The 18,132-nt window shown below is 40.4% G+C and overlaps 1 protein-coding gene across 1 annotated transcript in view; it reads right to left on the minus strand.

The window, feature by feature from the left end:
* ARHGAP24 (Rho GTPase activating protein 24) overlaps positions 1–18,132 on the minus strand; it is a 170,795-nt gene that overhangs the window by 128,995 nt on the left and 23,668 nt on the right. The window contains exon 2 of the mRNA XM_027887228.1: positions 3,279–3,366. Within this exon, the coding sequence (XP_027743029.1) occupies positions 3,279–3,366 (88 nt within the window). The remainder of the gene's footprint in view (positions 1–3,278; positions 3,367–18,132) is intronic.

Here is an 18,132-nt window from a genome sequence, read left to right on the forward strand (position 1 = left end):
GACAAACAGCTCCATTACAAAAGGTTGACAATACTTGCCTTGAGAAGCGACGGTGACATGATGACAGAGGCAATGCTCACTTTATCTCTGCATAAAATACAGTTGACAGTTCCACTACACTGCTACACATCTACACTGTGATGCCTCCACAGTCAGTCTTAGTGTCGATTTTAATTACATCCCCCAAAGGTTAGTGTTACAGCATGAAATGTCCTGAATTCCCAAAAACTGTTTTTTGGTAATGAATCTTAGGCATAAGATGTCACCAGGAAAACTGTTCCAGTGTGAAGTCACTATAGTCACATGCTTTAACTGGGGGGAGGGGGTTGGGGACAGTGGGGTGGAGAACTAAATATACTACCCTACAAGACCTGCAAAACCCTATACTCAGAACTGTAAACAAGCAAACAAGGCAAAACAAAGAAGCCTACCCTGAATCTCAGGGAGGGTCCAGATAAATAATGAACACAGCCCAAAAACTAGTTGCAAGTTACTTTTTAACTTGACTACATAGAAAGATGGCACAACAAACATTTTCAGAAATCAAAAGAGCGATTTTGTTCTCCCATCAGCATTGCTCATCAGCTCAGCAGCTGGCACTTCCACTGTCAGCCACCCTGGCTTTTTAACTTGGGCATGGAGGATGACCCTGGGATGGGGCCTGGCACGTAAGGGCTCAGGTTGGAAGGCGATCGAGAAAAGTGCTGACACTTTGAAAACCGGCAATGAACGGTCAAATTATGGGAGCAGAAACAACAGAGATTGTGAGTGAGACTTAACACTATACTGGAAAATCAAAACCAAGGTGAAACATTAGATTTTCCAAAGGCTTTCTACAATTTAGGCAACCATCAGGTATACTTTAGTAAAAGCATTCAAACTCATCAGCAAAGTACAGTCTGACCTCCAGATGTGCTATACGTATCCCATAGGCCCCAGTGGTGTTTGGGATAGCATCATACACAGAAACTACCTGGGGAAGGTACTTGAACATGGACAGAAGGGTCTGCCTTCAAAACATGAATGTTTGACTGTTTAAGCCTTACCATTTCCTACTATCCTGTTATCAGCCAGATTTCCTACCATTAAGGAAAATTAGAAGCTCTATCTGAGAGAGCTTTCTGCAGCTCAGCTGTGGCAGGTCCCATGCAGGCAGTGACCCTCTGGTCATCTGTCTGCATGGTTGTACAGGAAGGTTTTTGTGCCTGCACCACACACATCTCAAGCCTACAGTAAATATTCCACACTTGATGCCAAATTCACATAGACCAGAGGCATAATAACCATACCTAGGGTGAACATTATCAGACAAAGGTGTCATATGAATCGGGATGTATGGAGAATTCTCTTAATTTCCAATGGAAACAAGATTTTAGTCAACTTCAGACTTTCACTGCTAATAATAGTCTTCTTTCAGTACTCTGAACATATTAAGAAAGATAGAGACCACAGTGAGAAACTTTCTCAGATCTGACTGATCTGAGTGGGATGAGTGTTAAGAAAACCTCGGAAGATACCACACTGGTTTTCTTTGCATATTAACCGCTTATTGCACAGAGCTTTCATAGACAAGCTTTGAAACCTACTTCATATTTCTTACACTTCTGCAATATATCAAAACTTCACGTCAGTGCTAAGTAGTGTCACACTAGACAAATATAGCGTCTTCACATCAGTGAAGACAACTGTATTTGTGCCCTAACATCATGACAGTTTAAGACCAAGAAAATGGAGTTTCAATTGCCATTACCATCTATTTGCCCTTCCAAATAGCCATAATGGGAGGTAAATTGAAATGGAGATTAACAGAATTACAGAATAAACAGAGTGGGCTAACTGTATGTGGAACTGTAGAATCATTCATGTTGGAAAACCCCTGAGTCCAACTGTTAAGCCAACATTGCAACATCCATCACAAAACCATGCCCCTAAGTACCACATCTACACATCTTTGAAATAACTCCAGGTGTGGTGACTCCCTTACTTCCTTTTCACAAGTCTGTCCTAATGCTTGACAATCCTTTAGGTGATTAAATATTTCCTAATATCCAGTCTAAACCTCCTCACTGCAGCTTGAGGCTGTTTCCTCTCGTCCTATCGCTTATTACTCGGGAGAAAAGAGCAACTCCCAACTTGCTACAACCTCCTTTCAGGTAGTTGCAGAGAACAATATGGTCCCCCCTAGGTCTCCTTTTCTTCAGGATAAACAAACCCAGCTCCCTCAACTGCTCCTCATAACACTTGTGCTCCAGACTCTTCACCAGCTCCACTGCCCTTCTATGGACACACTTCAGACCCTCAATGTCTTTCTTGTAGTGAGGGGCCCAGAACTGAATACAGGATTTGAGGTGTGGCCTCACCAGTGCCGAGTACAAGAGGACAATCACTGCCCTGGTCCTGCTGGTCACGTTGTTTCTTACACAAGACAGGATGTCATTGACCTTCTTGCCACACTGTTGACTGATGTTCAGCCACTGTTGAACAGCACCCCCAGGTCCTTTTGTGCCAGGCAGCTTTCCAGCCACTCTGCCCCCAGCCTGTAGTGCTGCAGGGGGTTGCTGTGACCCAAGGGCAGGACCCAGCACTTCCTTTGCCCTTCAGGACTGACTGCCTCCCACAGGTATTTGTCGACCAGGCTCCTAAACAGGCCAAGGTCTACCCTCCAGAAGGGAAAGTAGCAAAGACAGTAAGCAAATCCCTTAAGCCATACAACCTAATCAAAAGCACCACTCGATTGCCAGGGCAATGTTCTTTAGACAAGTCTAGCCCAGGTGAAAATCAATCCAAAACCCACAACTGAAAATAAGTTCAGGGTTTCAAAGCAGCGATGCTTCCTGTTGTTAAAATATGTTTATCCACCCACAGCGACCAGGGAGCACTCTTAAGTGATGGTCCTGATGTCATTAAGGTCTTACAAGTGATAAGCTGTTGATGCTAAGTTATGGATTCCTTTGTTGCCACAGGACACACTAATTCACAGCATCCAATATAATCTAAAATAATTACAAAACACACTTGTAATTGTCGCTGTACCACTCAGTGGTACAGCCCCTTGCAGTGAATTTTACACTGACAAATAAAAAACACATCCTTTTCCTGTGCTACCTGGGGGTCATTGAAAAAATTATGAATGAACATATTAACAAACTAATCGATTAATTTTTTTCCTTAAATTGAATCATTAATCACCTTCATCTTCTGTTGTGGTAGAACAGATGTGGCCATTTGTCACAGAGGACAAACTTGAAAGACTTTTCATATGGAGTAGAATATCCTACCTGGAACAACTTCAAAAAGGAACTTTCCTGGACTTTCTTCATTGCAGGGATGCTCAATTACTCTGTTGCCAGGCAGAAAGATGGCACCCTAAAGAAACAAATAACAATGAACATGGAATTAAAACTGGTCCTGTGCTTCTGATAGACTAGTGCTTCTTCTTTTTGGACTAGGTTATACATGAATTTGTGATGTTGCACCTGGGCAGGTGAATTCCACAGTGAGACTGAGGAGGGATCATCCCAAAAGCCAACATCACAGATCCCCTTAATTAACTGAGACATTCAATAACGACTTCATTTTTTTTTAATCTCTTGGGTATTCAATACCATGCTGATTTTTGTACTTATCACATATACTAATTCCACTGTGCTGCAGGGAAAAATCAAGACTAAAAGAAAGGGTTAGTGAAAAATTACAAAGTTGCACATGTGAGGCAGGTGAACTCACCAACTAGGCTTCCTTCTTGGCTAGAGCCAAAGGATATGTGGACAGAAGAGTAACCTTAGTTTATGGGGTGCATACCCAGTTCCTGCTCTGTGTCCTGTTGTACCATCACAGGGAAGCAGTACAGAGAAAACGTCCCACTTCCATCCACTGATTGCAGTGTGCTGGTCTGCTGGTGCTAAGTCACAGAAGGCACAATCAGAGTCCTGTTCAAAGACGCATTTGCTACAGGCAGATGGATGTGGATAATCTCTGTGACGGGCATCGAACACTTCTATAACAACTTTACTACTTGAGAGGAATTGCACCCCTGCAACCCTGAAAACATTTCTGGGGCTGTGTTGAAGACGTTACTCCCCTCCCACACTCCCTTTCGGTCCTGCTGACACATGGGATGGATAGACCACCCCTTTCCTCTGAGAGCTCTTTTTCATTTTCAGAAATTACAGCTCCTCCTAGTACTGTTTGAACCTCAGTCAGCAGGCAGTCCATAATGAAATTATGCTGGGATGGCTATCCAGGAGTAAATTTTCAGAGTGGTATCCTAGGAATTGTATCAGGTACAAGCTCTCACTCACTGTTAATGGGAGGTAATACCTACTTACTAATATTCCACAATTACAGCATAACAGGGTCCCCATCTCCAAAGTTAGCAACTTCTATAACTTACACAGCTTAAACACAGAGTATCTCAAGTAAGGTCCTTATCCCCAAAAGGTTAATTGAGTACAACATGGAAAACCATTTTCCATAGCAGTTTGAACCAAAGACTGCTTCCAAATATCTGTCAGACTCCTTATCTGAACAGCACTAAAGATATTCCTGTAATCTTCATTAGGAGTAGAACCATTTACAGTTATTGGGAAGTCAAACACAATGCTGTAGTCTTCTCACAAAGGAGACCTAACAAACCAATAGGAAAAAGTCATCTGAAAAAACAGCTAACAAACATTTCACAAAATCAGTATTTGTACCAGCTGATGTGGAGTCTAAGCTCTGTATCAGCTTGTCAGTACATTGCTGTCTGACAGCAGGCATGGTGTATCACCAGAAGACAAAGACAGGGTGCAAAGGTATTTTGTCAGATCATACAAAATCACCTCCATTAAACACCATGATACTTGTTGCTGAAAACATGAAACAGAACAGCATTCTGCTGCAATGGTATTAGCAGTTAAGTGTTAGCAGTTGTGGTCAGATTTCCCCTCTCACTGCCTACACAAATGTATTATAAACATTAAGTGCCTTCGTCCAGTAGCTGTACTAGGAGCTATTTTCCTTCATTCCTGCTACAAGCAGTACCTGTTAATAATTATCACATTCCAAAGCCTTCTGTGAAGTACCTTATTAGGCAAGAATAATATCATAAACAAAAATGATTACATGCACAGTAAAAGATAAGTCACAAATTAGTTCAACTTCTCATACTAACACCTAGAGAAAAAAAAACAAATATAAGGAATACATTTTTTCTGAGACTTATGGCAGACCAGGAAGAAGAATCTCTAAAAAACATTTTTAACTACATGTATTTTTGTCACATGTAACAGACCATTAAGACTGATAAAATCTTCTTCCCCACTTTAACTTTCAGATGGAGTTGGTTTTATCTAAAAAAACCTCCACCCAGCACACAAGATGAGTAAATCACTCTTCACACTGGAGTGAAATTTCATTGGCTCGCTAACTCGCATCAGTAAAGACATACAACATATTTAAGCTAATTACAAGTCTTGCTATTCAGATAAACAAAAATACAAAAATAAGGAGTCCTAGCCTACAGCACTGTAAACTAAAATCAATTTATGAGACAATAAATGAAAACTGCATTTAACTTTGCTTTCTACTCATTAGCAATAGAGGCGCTGCAGTCTCATTACAATGTGATGCTTTCTGATTCTTTGATGAAAAACCCTTTTAGTATTAACAGTGAGCTGTCTTAATGAAAAATTTTTGAGAACATGGTTATAATATTTTTAACATATTAATAAAATGGTTAATATTAGGCATCTTCATTTCATAGGTGAAATCTATTTCATCTACTAAAATGTAAAGCCTAAAGCCACACATAAAAGCTAAGTTAGTACAAAGAGAATCCTGACAGTAACACCATACAGAATACTTCTGTGGTCTAAAAAGCAAACATGTTCTCAAGTGGAAGTTTTATTTTACTGTCTATTTTCAGTACTATTATTGGAAACATCAGTACACGTGAACTACTTAAAAGTATTTGTATTTGTGAGGGTTTTTTTAAATAATAAAATAGCTTTGTACAACATGCACCTGGGTTCCCCAGACTAGGGGGAAAGCCTAAAAGAGTGACTGCAGCTCTTTCACTTCCCGTTCTGTCTGCTTTCACACTCATCTGTCTGCCGTCACCATACAGCAACACTTCCCCCTAAGTTTTGTGGCTATCTACATAATTGGACTGAGGCTATGTGGAGTGTCCCTTTGCTTTGTTTCTCAGCAGCTGGCAGTATGTTCCACAAAAACACCCTGATGCTCAGGAACACATCTGCAGTGTAAAAAAATCCCTGTGGCCCCTCATGTGGCACAACTCTGGCTGATGGGCATTTGATGTGGACAGGGGGTACCCAGTCCCCACATTGCTGCCAGTCCCCTTGCTCTGTTGCCTTTCTGGGCTCTTAAAAGTGCAACATTATGCCCATCCTTACAGCTTGGATAGTCCAGACTTTAAGTCAGTTGCAAAGCTTCAACAATTTAAAGATCTGTTTTGCACCCTGAATATCTAATTTCAGGGGGAAGTAAGAGAAGATCAATTATATAGCCTCAGACACCTAACAAGACAGTATTTTGCATAGAAGAGAGGAAGGTAATTTCCAGAGGAAATACATGTTTTGACTTAGGTGTCAGTGCATGAGCACATGTGAATCTTCCATAATAAGAAAACTTCACACTGCTTTACATCAAACTCTACAGCTCATTCAAAACTGAAAAAAAAAAATATATAATCTCAACCCAAGAAAGACAGCACATTGGACCAGATTAATATTCTGCTTTCCAAAAAAAGACAAAAAAAAAAAAAAAAAAAAAAAAAAAAAAAAAAAAAAAAAAAAAAAAAAAAAAAAAAAAAAAAAAAAAAACACCACACACACACAAAACCTCCCAAAACCGCCATGGTGCCAACTGGGTGGCAGAAATACAAGAATACATGAAAAAGGGAAGTGGAAAAAAAATGTGGCCCTGACGCAGGTCCCTCCTTGCTCCCACTGCCATTCTGGTAGCAGGTCATGCCTCCACCAGGTCAGCAGTGTTCTGCAGAGCTCCTCCTGTGGTATGCCTGAGTTATTTTTTGATTCCCAACACTTCTGTCCTTGGCAGGGCAGTTCTGCTTCTCTAGCTAAGCATTCAGGATGACTCAGCAAGCAAGAGAAATTAGGGTTGCTCAAGAAGCATCCGTCTTTTCCCTAACCAAGCATCAAGCCCACTTTCAAAGGAGGTCCTCACACACAGGGATTTTTCTACAGTGCACTGTTGATTCAAATAATATGACACCTATATAGCAGAGCAACAACATGCTTGTTAAAAATCTGCTTATATGAAAGCCTTTAACTTAAGAAAAATTACTACTCTGTTAACAAAGTGCTCAATAAAATACTGTAGTGCAGCAAGAATGACATCAATCCACTTTGGATTAGAGTCACAGCATGATGTAGTCTTGCTCAAATAGATGTTTTATATCCCATGCTGGTCCTCCAAAACACTTTCAGCACCATTCGGCTGGACTTTGTGAGGAATCACAGAAGAGGAGACAGGATGGTCACCGCACAAGCACCTCACGAGGACCAGATGACAGATGGTATTTCTGTTTTGCACGCTCTGTGTAACACATCACAACAGTCAGGCAACCCTGTGCCTCTTTCTCATTCTGCTCCAGTACTTCTCCCTATGTACACTTTACCAAGCCTCATCTGAACTTCATTTTCCGAAGCAGTCTTACCACCTCTGTTCAAGAGGTACCAGGTTTTCTCCAAGAAAGTTTAGAATACAACAAACTCCCATGCTTTTAAGATGCTGGCTGGCAACTACTAAGACAAATACAAGATCTTCAGTATCACATGCTGGATTTGACTAATACAGCACGTAGATACATGAGGAAATTAACTGCTTTCTTGCCAAAATAATGTTTTCAGGATTTATTCTAATACAGTTCCCAAAGGCTTTAACTGGTCTGTTTGCTTGCTCGTAGTTTGTCCTGCCAACCTTTAAAAAGTTACTTCAGAAGTACACAGTACCAGCAGTTACATCTTCTTTCCTTTCCAGCTTTGCTTCACTGAATTCTGCTTTGACTTTCAAAGACAGGTGCTGCACTTATATATCTGTTTTTCTCATTTCATGGATAACTCTTCCCAAGATTTTTTTCTCCCCCTACTACTTTCCAGTTAACATAGAGGATCTTCACATAGCTTCTTCCTCTATGCCCAGTACTAAAGGTTGGTTAACAGGTTAACCACAACACAGAAGTGGCTGTGCAGGTTTGGCAGCAGTTCCCAGGGTTCTCTCCCTGCCAGAGTGCAGCCCCTGAACAAACACAACCCAGCTATTCATGTCTCTCAGCAAGAAAGGTTCCCAAATCAGCTGGACTGGGTCCCTCACAAAAAAAAAAAAAAAAAAAAAAACACAACCACGAACAAAACAACAAAATATAGAAAAAAGCCCCCAGAAATAGTGCTAAGTAAGAGCTGCAGCCCATTATCAAGTGTTACTCCTCACACCAAGCCCTCTCCCTCCCTCTGTGACGTTAGACTCTTAGGAAAGGTTTGCTCAGAGAGGGAGGATGGGATAAAAAAGCATCAGCTCTGGGAGAGGGAGGAAGATTATTAGCCAGAAAAGGGGCAGCTGATGGAGAGGATGAAGAGGCAGAAAGGCTCTCTGGGGACATGTGTCTTCTGTATGACTCACAGCCACACACAATGCAGCAGTGTTCTGTGGTTTCTTTTGTCACTGTTGCTGTTTCTGGAAAGTCTTAATTGTCCTACTTAAAAAAAAACGGTGCACTTCAACTCAGATGGCATCTTAAAGTGAAAAATACCACATTTAGTGGATAATACTCTGAACATCACTAGTATTTACACAGTTGCAGCCTGGAAGGCATCCACTGTACTTCATGGAGAAGTCTGTTAATCAGCCTAAATTAAATAACATAGCTCATACATATGTACAAGTATATTTTTACATGTATATACAGTTGTGTACATGTACTGTGAATTCATAAACAAGTGATGCACGGCAGAGAAGGATAAAGAGAATATGCAAGTTGTTATCAGTTAAAAAATCCTCGTTCCTCACATTACTGTTTTTGCTTTTAAACTATCACAAAAATAGATCTTTGCACTGTCAGGAGCCAACAGACATGAACTGAGGAGGAAAATTTACAGCACAGGCAGAAATCCACTTATACTGAGGTCAATAATGAAGCCTCACTGTGCTCACTAAAGCAGTTTGACTGCAGTAACTTTTTAAAATTTCTACTCGATTTCCACCATTACAATGCATTTCCAAGATCCCAGTAAAATCACTCACTGCCAAAGGGCAGACCAACACTGAAAGCCAGCCCTTTCATATAACTGCCTACACAGAGATATCTGTATTTCAAACTGGGGCCTGAGCAACTTCATCAGCTGGCTCCAAACCCTGGATAAACACTGAGGCAGAGCAGCTTTGGCTGCCTCTAGCTGGGCAAAGGGTGGTTACCACAAGCAGACCCTAAAAGGTCTACAAGGCTATAACTTCAATTCAAGCATTATCAATGTTCTAACTAATAATTAACAGTTATAAAATTATTGTTCTTCAGTTTAAACAGAAGTATTTTTTGTCCAGAGATCTCTTATCCCCCATGTACATTCAGGGTTTAAAATCTTATTGGTAAACACTTAATAGAGACAAGTTTTACTGCTTTTACAGAACTGTCACTGTTATATATAAGTAATGTCAGGTTTTCTAGCACACATGGCGATAGTGGGACAATTAAAAAGTAAATACAAGCTATAATTATAAGATAATGAATTTTTTTTTTTGTAAGAGAATAAGGTTTTTAAATTTTTATTCTAAGAGTGGATTTTTATATCACTTAAGGAACCAAAGCTCTGGAAGAGGCACAATTACTGCAGGGAGTGATACAGTCTTTGTCTTGCAGTTATTGCAGCATTTACAGTTTTACAATTTGCACAAGGAGAGAACAATGGGGGGCCGAGAGGGGGCAGCTATTCAGAATGTAGGGGGTATGTAACATGCCAGGAATGAAGACAGAAAATGACCGGGAGGGGAAAGGGGAGAATAAAAGAGTTGGTTGGATAAAATTAAGCCAATACACAGCATACATTTTTCAGGTATAAATTCCATTGCATTTGCCATTTTCTTGTCCCACTATGTTAAAATATTTCTAGACTTTGTCTCTGTTGAAGAATAAGAATTGTTGTTAAGCTCTCAGAAACTCTGCAAACAGGAACATAAGGGAGATTTTTTCCTTTACCTAAAGAAAGGTTCAAACCTACCCCATAGCTTAATGTTCCAAAAAAAGAAGTAAATTCACCTCTGGGGTGGTGAATACCATATATGCTGTCTGCTTGACATTGAGCAGCAAAACATTTATTCTGAAATAAGAGAGAGAGATGACAGTTTTACTGCAACATGATTACAGCTTCTTTAAAGATTTTTCTATCTTTCTCTCCTGCCAGACAATTCACTTAATGGTTGAGTGTCTCTCCATGCTTCAGTGAAACTTCTTTTCTCAAGAATGAAGCAGTCTTGGCTTGGGCAGCTAGTAGAAAAAACTCCCTTGCTTGTTCCACAGGAGAAAGATCATACCAAGTTAAGCTATTAACACCATAGATAATTAAGTTTGCCTAAACCCAGAGGCTAGAGTCATATATGATTTTCAATTCTCTAGTAAGTGCAAGAGATAAGAGTGACCATTTCCTGACCAGGTCTGAGACAATGGCTGAAATTATTGAAAGCGGTTTTTTTGTCCTTTTCCTGAGTCTGTTTTCCATCATCAACCTCAACCTTACATTTGAAAGTAAAACATTACATGCTCTCTTCCCATCACTAAATTCTGCCTGCTATTTTAAAGAGTTTCAGAGAGATCTCGGGTTTGTATGAAGCAGCTTTCCTTTCTAAAGCAGATTTTCTGTGGTATCTAGAGAAGCTTTAACATCTGTATTTTACCCACCCTCTCCTGGCTTCTTCCTAATGAATGAGCTTATTCAACTATGTATCAGCAGCTTTTGTGAGAAACACTGCTTCTCACACAGAGATTTTGCTTTTCTTTCCCAAGTTTGTCGCAGTGGGATATAAGGAGCTGGGGAGATAATTACAGGAGCTGAGCCAATTCATGAGGAATGCTCTTGAGAGTTACCTGGGGCACAGAGGCATGGTGTGCATAATGTTCCTACACAAGCGCTTCCAGAAGGAGTATTTAGGACTGTGATCTGGGAGAGGTGAGACAGGTGTGGTGGAATTGAGCTCAGCTAGTTAAGAGAAGAGGGCAAGTCACAGGGTTCAGAGGCCGGGAGATGTTGTAGGAGCTCTACAACATCAGGCGCCTTCCTGAAGAACCCACTCTGCAACTGCCATATTGCTTACAGAAATGATCCCTGGTATTTTCCAAAGGCAAAGAGAAAGGAGGTGGATAAATAAATTTGGAGACTGCACTGAGTTTAAGGACTCAATAATACAAGCTTTGGTCATTATTACATGCCCACAAGGAAGTTTTGATAAAATTAACCTTCGTGGTAATCATAAAATTTTGATCAATAGACAACAATGGAACTCAGCACTACTGAATTACTACAGAAGATTTTTGTTACAAGAAACATCTTACTTCCAGTATCTCTGGTCAATAAGAAATTGAGCTTAGTACAGCTAAAATTATTTTCCCAAAGAAAAAACGCCAATAAAGCATTAGAACACAAAGGGCCAACTCTTGCTTTACAGATCCCTTTCACAAAGGAAATTTACTGTCTTCTAGTCCTGAGAATATCTAGGTCAAAACAACATAATTATTCCCCAAAAGGATAATATTTGACAAGGGGAAATTTTCAAGTATGACCTCTCATTTATATACAGAGCTCTCCAGTGACAAGTCTGGACAGATACAGTAACACTGTATCAGAGAGTTCAGACTGTTTAGGAGTCTGGTTGACAGAGTTCCTTATGAGACAGTCCTGAAGGACAAAGGAGTCCAGAAAGGCTAGACATTCTTCAAGAAGAAAATCTTAAAGATGCAGGAGCAGGCTGTCCCCATGTACTGAAGGACAAGCTGGTGGGCAAGAAGATCAGCATGGTTGAAGACAGAGCTTAGGGTGGAACTTAAGATCATAAAGTCTCTTTTTCCTTTAAAAGAAGGGGCAGGTAACTCAGGAGGACTGCAAGGATGAAGTGAGGTTATGCAGGGAGTAAATTAGAAGGGCCAAAGCCCAACTAGAACTTAATATGGGTACTTTGTTCTCCAGGTCCAGTGTGAACAGGAGAAGAAATATTAAAGAGCTGGAGAGCACAGCCTTGAGAGACTGAAGTCTTCAGCCCTAAAACACTTCAACCATAGGTAAAGACAAGTATTTATCAGGAATAATTAACATAGAACTGCTCTTGCTTTAAGAAAAGTTTGTTCAAATCAGTTTTTTCGGTTTTGGTTTTTTTATTTTATGACTTCTACGTTGAATTTAAGAAGTAAAATCCTTTCCAACCCAAACACACAGAGCTTTTTTTTCCAAGAAAACTAAATATGGTCAAGCATCTCACCTTGGACAAATAATTTCCATGTCAGGATGCAGGAAAGGCTGAAAGGTTGAAGTTGCTGCAGATTTCCTAGAAATTACACATAAAGTGCAACTTTTACAGCATAAAAAAGATGGCAGAGGGACATAGAAACAGGAATACGATTCCACTGAAGTTGTTTCTTCTTTTCCTGTAGTAACATTCTTGTTAGCTCCACTCCAGTGGAGTCCGCTTGTCTTACAAAAGTTATCAACTTGCAGCTTTTTATTAGAAGAAGAACTGTAGTTTCACATGGAAAAAATTTGAAGTTCATGGCAAAGGTTATCTATTTTTGCTAGGTTTTCAAATGCCTATATTGCTTGTTGTTTTAACATCCATATATTGTTTGGATTTCATCTACACAGTAAATGTTTTATGAGCACGGCTTAAAAGTGCTACTGCACTATACAAATACCACAATGACACAAATTAAATAGCTCATTTAGCTTTTTGACATTTGTGTAAGATATGCTGTTGTTCCTTATTTAAAGGAATACATTAATTAACAGTGATTCTGTCTCAGGGAGACTAGGGTCACGTCTTTTGTGCTATTTACACAAAATAGATGCCATCTAAGCAATTAACACAACTGGAAAAGTCTGATTCCTTAACTACAAATTATTTCTCCAGTGATACTGGAGATACTATTTGTGTACAATAGGTATTTCCAGGTTTTACTTTTAGTTCCACATCTTAATTTGCTTCATTCATTCTGTGATACTGTTTCCATTTTAAAACTGGAGTTCTCAGATAGTTTCTCATCTTTATAACTGATCTGAATCACATATTTGTAGAGCTTTTGCATGAGATCCAGCAGTTTCTTATTAGTCTTATTACTGTGTTAGTAGCATGTTTTTGTAGGACAATGCTTAAATTACTCGTTATGTAAGAAAAGGTGCCAGATATCCCCCAGTTTAAATAACTACAAAATCAAGGCAGGGTTAAGTAGGAGCTGGTTTAGGTCAAGTCAAGTACCAATGGATCACAACAGGCCAAGACCTCCAGATCAGTTCAGTGATGCAGAACACATGCACATTTCTGCAATTCTGCTTGCGCACATTTGGGTGAGGGTTTTTTGGCTTCTTCATAATCGTCAACTTGCACAACCTGCATTCAGCGCTATTTCAAATTGTGGCAAATCCATGAACTGATGTGGATCACAAAACCAGCCTAGGATAATGCAAAACCCACTCAAGAGCCACCACAAACAAATCCTCTCAGTGCTAGTTTAATTGACCTATTGCTTCCCCTTGGACATCCCTCTCATACTTATCTCCTCTGACAGCCAGGACAGAGAGGCCAATTTCCTACTCCCGGAGAAATGTACAAGGTGCATGATGAAAATCACAGTCGCAGGCTGTGATGGTTCGGACTTGGCTCCCTGCCAAATGCCCAACCCCCCAGTAGCAGCTCCTCTCTTCCTCTCTTTTTAGTTCCCCCAGGGCAAAGGAAAAAAAAAACTATGCAAATTGAAGAACCCGAAAATCAAGCTAGTTATATATAAAAAATATATTTTATGTATATTACAGTTAAGATGCTATGTACACAGCAAACGGGAATCTAAACACCTCCTGAAGGGATAGGGAAAGGGGAAAAAGGGACAAAAGGAAACAAAAAGGGACACTGAATAGATATGCGCAATCAAACCCGAGAACTAGTAAAATAACTAGTAAAACAAATCTCACCACGTCCCTTAGAAAGCAGGATTGGCAACACTGCCAGCACTCTACAAGCTTCCACGTGGCAGGTCAGTGGATGCTGCAGGCCTCAGCCTTAGATAAGCGAGACCAACGCAGGGACCCACTGTTCCCGAACTCCGGCGGAAGAGAAGAGGGAGGAAGGCCGCTTCTTCCCTCTTATTTATACCACAATTTACGTAAAAATTGTATGGAATACTGGGAACACTGCCCCTTCCTTGGTTACCAACTGGTAACCAGGGAAGGCCTAGATTAAAACCACCACACAGGCTAACAGGCTGGAAGGGATTACACTCAAAAGGTAACCATAGAAAAAAGGTCCACTTCTCCAGCTTTTATCTCAGCAGTTTGGCTGTACGGACACTATTGGAGACCATATCCAAAGCCTTAATGAAGCTGAGCTATACAGCTGCTCCCTCTGTATGCAAAAGGCTCCAGAAGGACTTGCTTCTGGATCTTATCAGGGATTGCAGGGAAACTGACCTTTTGAATTAAAGTTATCTTTTAAAAATAGTTGATATTTTTCAAGATTATGCTGTCTCAAAATAGTATTTACTTCACTGAGAGTAAATAAAACCATCATAATCTAGATTTTTAGTCGCTTCTCTGAATAACACTAAGGGTATTTTTTAACATTCTGTAAATGTACAGCAAGAATAAATGAGGGTGCTTGGGTTTATTACATCTTTTTATAGGTTTACATACTTAAATATCAAAACATCGTTTATACGCTTTTCCAGAAGACAGTGTGACAAGCTTCCTGCAGACCTGGGGAGGAGGGTCTATCTTGCAGAGTGCCAAATAGTCTAGGGTAAAAATGGATTCAGGGTGACTGGAGGCCAACATTATTAACTGCACTGTAGCAGCTGCTCTGTTCCAACTATATTAATAAAAATACCTTAGATTCCATGTTGCTATTTTAATGAGTTATCAAAATATAAATGACCATGAAGGTCTTCACGGTCTGCAGGAGAAACCGCAGTAGCCTTTACAAAAGCAGAGGATGAACTGCAGTTTATGCAAGAGGAGAAGCAAAGTGAAGTTTACACAGCAGGTGAACAAAAACAAAGCTCCAGGTTTTCTGGCAAACACACTAATATTCTGGCCGCAGGACTGCTCCCTGCCTGGAGCTGTTACTGAAAAGGGGCCTTTCTTCCAGCTATTAAGAAAAAAATAGTTCATACCAGTCATCTGTTGTCAACATTCTGGAATTTGCTTTTTTGAAAGAGAGAGAGTTCCTGAATTTTTAAGCACTGCTAGATGCACATTTATTTCTACTGCACGTTTGTTTTCTTGAAAGTGAAACCACAGGGCAAATATGTCAAATCAGTCAGTCCACCAATCTGCAAGCAAAAGAGGTTTATTTTGGAGTCGAACCAGAAGCGGCCCCATTTTCTGGCATGCTCACAGCTACATAGAGCCTACTGATTACAACTGGAGGCTGGGATCATCATGGGAAACAGAGGTACCAATCTGGAAGGACATGGCAAGAAAAAGGCGGGGATGTGTCTCAAGTTTCTAGTAACTTATGAAAACTATCACTCTGTTTTGTCCATGGGACAAAATGTAGTTCGGTCAAAAGAAAAACAGAAATGCTTCTCAGTTCCAATACTCACTAGCACCATTGGCTCAAGACTGCTTTAAGAGGCTGCCTCAAAGCTTACTGAAGCCAGAATAGACAATAAAGGTAATCGGTGAGGTTTCATTACTATTTTTAAAGGATATAATTTTACAATGCCTGTGCTGCTACCCATGGCTATTATTGACCACGCTCATTAATTTGTCTATGTACCCCACAAATCTCTTCACAGCTTTCTCCCTTGCTATTCCACTTCCTTACCCACTTTTACTTTTTATAACACCTTTCTGCCTTTTACATCCTTTCTACAACCTCAGTGAGCTTCAGTCTGATCACTGCATAGCTTAATTAGAAGCTATGTACTGTTTACTCAGACAGAAATGTTTTCCACATACACAGTTAAGTGAAGGTCAATCAAGGAACTACATTCTGAGCATCCAAGTGTGCTTCTGGATGGAAAACGAAATGGCAATTCATTGAACAGCACAGGAAAAAGCATCCTCTTGGAGCTGTTCAGTCTGGAGAGGAGAAGGCTTTGAGGAGACCTTCTAGTGGTCTTCCATTACCTAAAGGGGCTACAAGAAAGCTGGAGAGGGACTTTTTACAAGGGCATGTAGGACAAGGGGGTGCAGCCTTAAGCTGAAGGAGGATAAGTTTAGATTAGATAGTAGGAAGAAATTCTTTACTATGGAGGTGGTGAGGCACTGGAACAGGTTGCCCAGAGAAGCTGTGGACTCCCAATCCCTGGAACTGTTAAAGACCAGGCTGGATAGGGCTCTGAGTAACCTGCTCCAGGTTCCCTAATCATGGCAGGGGATGATCTTTAAGGTCCCTTCCATCCCTAACCACTTTATAATTCTCTGATCCTAGTAAGTTGTGGTCTTCCAAACCATTGCCAATCTAAGGCCCTTAAGCAATGCAGTTAATTTTTAAGTGGTATAAAAGCCAGCACATACACTTTCTGCAGACTCTCAAAGGATGGCATTTGCCCTTATGCAGATGTTTCAAGCCTGACATATTCCACATCTCCTAATTCCCTTCTGAAAACAGGCTGCAAAAAAAGAGACTTGTGAACTCATTTCCTCCTGCTTTTCCACCAAGCTGTGTCCTACAGTGCTCAAAGGTCGTCTCTCTCACACACAGGAGCATAACATCCTAGTACATTTTTGGTTTACTCTCAGAACCATATCATCTTCCATTCAAAAAATCCAGAACTAATTTCCCATTAATCTAGTGACATAACATGAGCTAGGGTGTCCTTTAGCTCCCAACAAAACACCGGCTCCCTGTGGCTTTGAACAAAAAGCCCTTCCTCGTGGCTGTTCTGCACAAAAGCCACATTTATGATTTAATGGTCTTCTTCACTAGTTTGCTGCATTTCTAATTGAAATGCCAGAGTTGCTCCACTTAAAAGCATTTGCTACATGATAGCTCAGAGTGCCTGAGATAAGGGAAGTTTCAGCAAAGGAGAGCGACAACATTTTTTAAACTTTTTCTGTTAAATACAGAACAGTTCATTAAAATCTTTAACAGGTGGCAGGTTTGGCAGCTCCACTGTGTGCAGGCTCTAGACAGATTTATCATGCCTTTCATTTTAAAACATTTATGTGAATGCATTTGCTGAGATAAATTACCTTGTTCACAAAAGCATCCTGATCAAGGCTGCTGTTTGAACCATTACATCAATCAAATTATCTTGTAAAAATGTTAGCATCAATTTTGACAAACAGCATCTCATATTTATAGCTTAGGAGCTCTCTTCAATAGTTTTCTTATTCCAATTCTGGTATTTTAAGTATTTTAAATCTACAATAGTCAAGGAAACACCGAACACAAACTGGATGAATCATTTAAAGTAGCTGGATGGATACCCTGAGCAAAGCAGACAGCAGACAAACTGCTTCTGAACATGCTTCATAGCAACCCAAGAAGAGGTATCTAGACTCACAGGCAGATTTGGGGAGTTGGACTGGAGCGGGGTGGGGGAGGGGTTGGCATGAAGGGCTGCTCTTATGAAAAACCAAGATTTCAGCCATTCCAAGGTTCTTCACTGAACAGCTGTCCTGGGAAACATTTTCCTAATGCAAAAATGCTGCTATGATTTCCATTTTTACTCAGAAATTGTGTGGTTTTGCATTTGCCCAGATGCACAAAACCCAGGCACAATTCCCACTTTTTCCAACGAGCACCTAAAAGGAGAAGTCTCCTGGGTTAAACATTCACACTGTGGGGGAAGAACACCACGGTCTCACATCCCAGACCCCATCACAAATGCTTGCTTGTTTAGCCTGACAAACATTTAAGTATATATAGTATGAAAAAACAGTCCAACAGAGAGAGCCACTGAGTGACAGC

Source organism: Empidonax traillii, unplaced genomic scaffold, assembly GCF_003031625.1.
Source record: "Empidonax traillii isolate 1590-97213 ecotype Southwest subspecies unplaced genomic scaffold, ASM303162v1 scaffold205:size1172791, whole genome shotgun sequence".
NCBI classification, from domain to species: Eukaryota; Metazoa; Chordata; class Aves; order Passeriformes; family Tyrannidae; genus Empidonax; species Empidonax traillii.